The sequence below is a fragment of the Ailuropoda melanoleuca genome, chromosome 2 (genome assembly GCF_002007445.2).
Source record: "Ailuropoda melanoleuca isolate Jingjing chromosome 2, ASM200744v2, whole genome shotgun sequence".
Lineage (NCBI taxonomy): Eukaryota > Metazoa > Chordata > Mammalia > Carnivora > Ursidae > Ailuropoda > Ailuropoda melanoleuca.
In genome coordinates this window covers 55090109-55097971 of record NC_048219.1, presented here as the reverse complement: position 1 = coordinate 55097971, position 7863 = coordinate 55090109, and the positions used below count along the sequence as shown (strand labels likewise).

General features: G+C 36.3%; 1 protein-coding gene across 1 annotated transcript in view; it reads right to left on the bottom strand.

The window, feature by feature from the left end:
- Nucleotides 1-7616, bottom strand: part of PRKACB (protein kinase cAMP-activated catalytic subunit beta) — a 120631-nt gene extending 113015 nt beyond the window's left edge. The window contains exon 1 of the mRNA XM_019807598.2: nucleotides 7527-7616. Coding sequence (XP_019663157.1) covers nucleotides 7527-7572 — 46 coding nt within the window. The 5' untranslated portion in view covers nucleotides 7573-7616. The remainder of the gene's footprint in view (nucleotides 1-7526) is intronic.
- Nucleotides 7617-7863: the final 247 nt, after the last annotated feature.

The following is a 7863-nucleotide window of genomic DNA, read 5'->3' as shown; positions in this document are numbered from 1 at the left end:
CCCCCCCCGCCAAGTAAATAAAAAAAAGTCTTTAAAGAAATTTTAAAAAAAATCATAAAAAGACATCCAACTACACATAGTACGTTAAGGGTTTTATATTCGTAGTAAAATGCTTTATGTTTTATTTCCAATACATTCCTCTGATAACCAACATTTAAATGATCCCTTTACCTGTAATAGAACATGAGAATATCTTCAAAGATTAATACGGTGATTCATAAATTTGTTTCCTAGGTCAAAATTCTTTAAGTACAGGTAAAAAAAAATTTCCCTAAATATAGTACCTTATATGTGCGCTCACATTGAGGCTCATTTGCCACTTTTCTACCCACATAATTTTGTAAGAACCTTCTACAATTTATCCCCAAGTCTTAGTACTTTTTAAATGCACATTCTTTCTCTTAATAAATATACTGGAATCATTGGANCACATAGTACGTTAAGGGTTTTATATTCGTAGTAAAATGCTTTATGTTTTATTTCCAATACATTCCTCTGATAACCAACATTTAAATGATCCCTTTACCTGTAATAGAACATGAGAATATCTTCAAAGATTAATACGGTGATTCATAAATCTGTTTCCTAGGTCAAAATTCTTTAAGCACAGGTAAAAAAAAATTTCCCTAAATATAGTACCTTATATGTGCTCACATTGAGGCTCATTTGCCACTTCTCTACCCACATAATTTTGTAAGAATCTTCTAAAATTTATCCCCAAGTCTTAGTACTTTTTAAATGCACATTCTTTCTCTTAATAAATATACTGGAATCATTGGATTATAAAACTGGAAAAGACCACAGCCTCATTATGAAATCCATCCTTCTCAATTTTACAGTACAGCTTGGAGACATCAAAACAAACACCTGTTCAAAGTTAAGTAATAGAAAGTATTAGAAAACACAATCTAGATTTTTCTTATTCTAAGTTCATGTTCTTATTATTAAATTATATCCCAACTTTTTAATATCTATTTGAAAGCACTCTAGGGGAAGAAAACTGATATTTACTTAGTAAAATATATTGGTTCTGTATTTTACATTTTCTTTCTATTACACATGGCTCTATAAAGCTCAACAGCTTACAGAAAGCATACTTTGATTAAGAAAGCAATATTTTATCTGATTTTAAATTATCATGTTTCTTCAAAAGTTATACCATTTTCACCAGTGCTTTAGCTTTTACTCTTTTCAAAACAAAAAAGCTAAGCTTTTAGTAGCCATAGGAATTATGTCAGATGTTGTAGTTCTATAGTTTCTAAACGGCTGGCCTTAAAAAGGGGAGCAAAATGAGGATGTTACATGGCACAGATCTTCTGACCATCCAAAGTCATTTTCTCCCCATGGCTGGGAGAATTAAAGACTATAATACACATATAAAACAACCAATCATATATCATTTTTCACAGAATTGCCATAGGCACCTTGAGTTCAATATGCCCCCCAATTCTGCTCCTCGCCTTGTATTCATTTCCTGACTCTTATTACTGGCACCACAACACATCCACTAAGGGCTGGAAACTTGGTGTTATTCCCAAATCCTCTTTTTCCTCATTCTCCAAGTACAGTTTGCTCATTTTCGTTTTCCAAAGCTATCAAATTTCAGATTTTTTCCTACATCCCTACCTCTACCACCTTGATTCAGACCTTCAAAGTCCCTTACTTGCGTGAGTCTTCTAACTGATATGCCTGCCTCTATGCCACTTGTTCCACAGTGACTCATCTTCACATTACCACCAAAGTGAGCTCTCTAAAACTCAAATTTGATCATTTCTCTCCCTTATTACAAAGTCTACAATAGCTCCCTAATATCTATGGGATAAAATTCAGAATCTTTCCATTACATGGCCTCTGTCCATTTCTTCAGTCTTATCTTTCATTACACAATTTCCCCTCTTCCCTACCATAATTCTATCCTCTATCAGTTAGTCATAATGGACAACTTACTTTCCTTTTATTGTACACCCCATTTTGTTTCACTCTGCATCTTCGCTCACCGTGTTCCTCCTACTCAGAACACACTTCCCCCTGTAATCCCGCTGTTGAACCTTTAAATTTTCAATACTCAACTCAGAGCTCACCTCCTCTTTGAAGTCCATTTTGAATCTCACCCTCCCCATGCCAGTGGAAATGACCATACTTTCTATTGGTTTCCCCACTGAGCTTTTATGAAAGTATTTGTAACAGTTTCCCCCCCCCCATTAATTTGTTGACAAGTATGTCTCCCCTTTCTAGAACGCAGGCACTCTGGTACTGTGTCATATTCAATCTTTACTCCCATAGATTTGCATAGGGTCCATCACATATTAGGAACTCAATTATGTGGAATGAATGAATGAGCCAACAAAGAAAATAACCATATAGGATACTCCTGAAGGAATATTTTTGAATTAAAATACTCAAAATAATTCCATACTGACCATGGTATATTTACTCCCATAAATTCCACATTTTTGTATTTAACATACTTTTCTTCATTAAAAACTTAAAATTTATTCCTCTGAAAAAATCTGGGCCACATATGTGTAGTAACATTAATATCATTTAGATATACAACTTTGTAAATTACACTAATTGTTTAATTTTATTAATTTAATGGAATATCAAAATGATTTATGGTCAACTCCTGACTATCTGGAGGATTTTAATAACTATCCTGTCTTACCTAGGATCTTTTCATGTGCTGCTTCTGCCACTCAGCTATGGCTTACTTTTCTAAGCTGGCTTTCATGTCTTTAAGTATCCTGCCGCCCGCAATGAAAAGCAACAACCTGTCCATATCCTAAGTGAAGGACACTGACCAGAAGAATGGAAAAAATGGTTCCTGAACATGAGATGATTTTATGCATTAGATGATCTACACAAAATGAATTACAAAATCATGTAACTGGATGAGATAATATGTATTTATTATTTAAAGAGTGTTGCTGTTTGTTATGACCTTCTTTTTCTTTTTCAAAAATTTTTAACTCGAAAACTATTCCTAAGTACTTCTGTCAATCTAGTAAATTGGAACAAATATCTGCTATTGATTTTCCCTCAAAAATATCTGATAATTAAAAGCTTTAAAGACATGAGTAAGATATGAGATCACTAAATTTTTCCTAATCAATATTCAAATCTACAAAAACTTTCAATAAAAATATTTTCACTGAGATTAAGTATTAAAAACTAAAAAAAATTTAATAATTCTAGTAGAACCCAATAGAGAAATTAACTTTGTAGTTAACTTTACAGATTATACACAAATTACTATAGTAATCTGTTCACTAAATTTGTAAAGGCTTATTCAGAGGAAATGGTTTAGAAATAAAGTTAATTCCTAGTATGAGGAAAGATAAATCCAGCATTCTGTTCATCGACACACACTGGTAAGGATCTAAATTACCAAGATGATGAAAAGATGGGTTGGCATTTTTATTACATATAAAGACAGCTATGTTCTAAACTGTGCTGTGCAATATACCAAACATTAATAGCCACATTTAAGTTAAAAATTCAGTATCTCAGCTGCCCTGGTCACATTTCAACTGCTCAAGAGCCACATACAGTTAGTGCCTACTACATTAGACAATACAGAAATATTTCCACCACAGCAGAAAGTCTGACTGGATAGTACTACTCTAAACCATAATGCAAATTTCTAAATACTTTTAAAAATGGCAATACAAGTTTAAATAGCAATGTTTTGATTGGCTATTTATCAGGAAAGGAAAGTATACATTAACAAATGAGAAAAATAATTAAATGCAAATAGCAATGAAGGGTTTAAGTATATAAATTAATTTATATGGCTTAATTACACCATATCAAATCTGAAAAAATTTTCAAGATAATTTAATCCTTCATCCTCATTTTACAGATGAGGAAACTGAATCTAGAGAACAGTACAAGAAAAAATAACTTTCTCATTTAAGATACTTAATATATACAAATGAAGTCACTATTAAAAACAACCAAAATTTCCTATAATTGATAATAACTGAAACAAAGTGATGTCTAAGCTATTCTGTGTGTCTTAGAATCAGTTTTCCTATTGGATACACATAGGCTGTTTGCACAGTTGTTAGGATTTTGGGTCTGGGTTAAGCTGCCTAGATTCAAATGTTGCTCCTTGACTTCCTAGCTATATGAATTCAAGCAAGTCATTCAGGCTCTCTGAGCCTCCATTTCCTCATTTATAAAATGGAAAAATAATTAAACTACTTCATAGATCTGGAAAGGTTAAGTGAAATTATACATGCAAAGTACACAGAGAACCTGGTTCATGGTAAGCCCTCCAAAAATGCAAGTTGTTATGAAACTTGGGTTTTGGTTGAACCTAGTCTACTGGCGACTTTGATTAATTTCTATTCACCTTCAAGCTCTTAAGACAGAGATACACTTTGGAAAACATTCAAAGATCGTAACGTAAACACTAGATTACATTGTGGCTCTACCTCTTATGGTCACAGGAGAATCTGCATCCAAATCGCTACCAGCACTTCACTCATTGGCCTCAACACCTTTGCCATGAAAGTGTAATACAAAGCCCCACAGGCAACATGTGGGGTCTAATTTTTTTTTTTAAATGAAATAAACCACAAAAAAGCCTTCCAATGTTAAAATGGTGGCACATGTTTTTTATGTTGGTGACTGTGGGTAAAGTAAGAAGTAGGAGACTGGATAAGTAAAACAATTTTGAATGACAAGAGTTTATAACTTCTCAGAGAATTATATACACATATATTTAAAATGTATGCTTCTGTGTATTAGTGGAAATTTAAGTAACTACACTCAAATTTTGAAATACATATTTTTGAGAGTAAGTTTTTATAAATACACAGAACAGTTGGTATGTAACGGTAAGAGATGCTCTTTCAGTAAGTCTTAAGATATATCAATACAATCTCCTAGTTCACTACAGTAGGAAAATAGGTACCCAACTTAATGTTACCTCCAGAAAGTATGGAGATGGGAATGGCATCTCCAAGTCCTACCCTGGAAAATGTTTCATTCGAAGAGTAGACAGATTTCAACAGAATCAACAGAGGCGCCAAATGGTCAAAGCTTCATTCTTCTGGAATATTTTTATAACGAAGTTCCAGAGTCACCTATATGAGGCATGATCCTAACCAAACCTCAAATCTCAATCAACCTTATACATTTTAATCATCATTTCAAATCAAACATTTTCCTATTGGTAGTTTTCAGAGTTCTAACTTCACTTTCCACAATATTAGCATTTATCATATTTTGCTCTTCAGTTAACTTTTATAAGTACATTTTCTCTCTTACACTAGGTAGCAGATTTCTTGAGCTTTTATTTAGAGTTTCCAAATGAAACTAATACACTGCAGACATTTTGAAAATATATGTATTAATTGATTATTTCATGAGGCAGAATGGAGTCGGAGCACCAGATTCTATTCCTTACTCTGGTATCACTGATAATCTGATCTCAACTTCAGCTTCTTCAAAGGTCAGGCTCTTTAGCTTTGAAATGGAATGATTATACAGGCTGATCTCTAAAATTATTTATATTTCTAAAAGTTTATGCTGTTATGCATCAACTGAAGTTTAAATAACCACATTCGAATTTTGAAAGGCATATATTTTCAATAATAATTTTTTTAAATGCACAAAACAGGTCTGTAATGGCAAGAGTTGTCCTTTCATTAAGTTTTAAGAGATATTAATAAACTTTCCTTGTTCACTCTAGAACAGTAGCAACACACACCTGATAACATTGCTCCAGATGACATTACGAAGTGATCGACACATGGCATTTCTAATAACTGCCCCTATGAGATACTGCTTGCTATTTTATCACTTCACAACATTTATTCAAACTACTACACTGACCTTCAGTTTCCATAAATAAACTTACATAAAAAGCTGGCTAACATACTTACTAAATAGGCTGTCACTAATAGTTAAAGCTCAGGAAAGAATTTATTCATAGGGATAATTTAAATATTTTTAGGTAAACATTTAAAGTTTCCATTCTGTTTTCTGTAAATATTCCAAGATTATCCCATAGTTCTGAGCTTCAACTCAGTACTGTCTCAGGGAGAATTAGTTTGATAACTTAATAATGGAAATAAATAGATCAGAGAAGAGTCTCTTATCATTATTAAAAACAGAAACACTGTACAGACCAGTACTTGCTAATGAAAATCACCGATATGATTCAATCACCAAGCACACATAAATAATTCTTTACACTTTCCACATTCCAATACTTTCTGTACAGTTACTATATTTGTGCAGTTAAAAAAGAAAAGATAACAAAGTTCTACCTCTACATTGGCTTTTTAAAATTTCCCTATCACATACTAAAGTATGGTCATTGATAATTTGTATGATAGTATATCAAACTTCTGGAACTCCGAAAATTAACACCAAAACCTCACTGGTGAAACATAAACCATATAATCTGATCTCATTACTCACATTAAACAAAATGAATGACTAAATCTTTCCAAATTGATTCTGCTTTGTTGATACAGAAAAAAAAAAAGCTATTTCCTTCAAGCTAAATTACAAAATTAACCTAAAACATGTTACAAACATAGAATCATTAAAAGATGCTAATTACACAAACTGAAACAAATCATCTGGCATTTCCTCAAGTGCTAAAATGTCATTTACTCCTGGTGACATAACAAATATCCTTTGTTGTCTTATCATTCTGAATTATAAAATCTGAGATGAACCTGACAAAGGCACATCAATTTTTCTTCACAACCATCCTGATTGATTGATTGAACTATACAAAAATTCAATTTGCATGATTTTTTACTATTTGATGTAAAGTGTAGGGTGCCTGCACTTTCAGCTGTCAGAAGAAATTCACCCTATTCTGGAAGCACTTCACTCCCAGTGACCTTTAAGTTTTACAGACACTCTAGGAGATTCTTGAAATGTCTCAAGAAAAGGCAAACCTGCCTTGCTTTTTTTTCATGGATAAAGTTGCAGTTTATTCTTCTTATATCTTCCATTCCTAATGAAGAGATGCAGGATCTCTAAAACATAGTTGCTTACTCGGAATTAACCTTACCTGCAGAGCCAGACTAGCAGCCCCTTACCCTGTGGTAAGATTGGGCTGGACCCAAGTGATGGAGGGAAAAGAGCCAACTCTGCCCACAGCACTACCTGTGGCTCCCAAAAAGGTGGTCGGGGGTAGGGGAAGCGAGGGTTGGGATGGTACAAAGGACTTCTTTATCCGGATCATATTTGGGGAATTGTTCTAGTGAGTGCGTCCCCTCGCTCTAAAGAGAAAGGGAATCTCGGGGAACACTCTTCTCCCTCGATCTCTCCATCCGGCCCTTCGCGCTCGGCCCTCACGCTGGAGCGGGGGGGGTAAGGGGGGCGGAGGCTGTGGAGGAGGAAGGCAGCTGGTCCCCAGGGCCCGCACGAGCAGCTCTCGGAGACCGCTGCGAGGCCTGGGCCATGCCCGCGGCCTCGGGGCTCCGACCCGGAGGGGTGGTCGATGCCCCGCGCCCGCCAGCCCGGAGGGTACCCAGACCCGGCCCTTGACTCACCGCTCTCCACCTCGCTGCCTTTCTTGGCGGTCGCCGCGTTGCCCATGACTGGGGCGGTGAAAAGAAGGGGTCAGGGAGGGGAAGGGGGGGGGAGGGGGGGCGGGGCCCGCCCCCGCCACTCCACAGGATGAGGCAAGTCCCGCTTCTGCACCGGTCAAAGCGGTGAGTGCTCCCGGCGCTGGCACCCTGAGTCCGGGCGGGAAGACCGGGCCGGTTCGGAGGGCAGGGGTTCAGCCAACTCCTCAGCCCGGGAGGCAGCAGCTGTAGCAGCCGCAGCGGTGGTGGCGGCAGCGGCCGGCCGACACTCCCCTTTCCCCCGCCCCGCCCCCCTCACTCG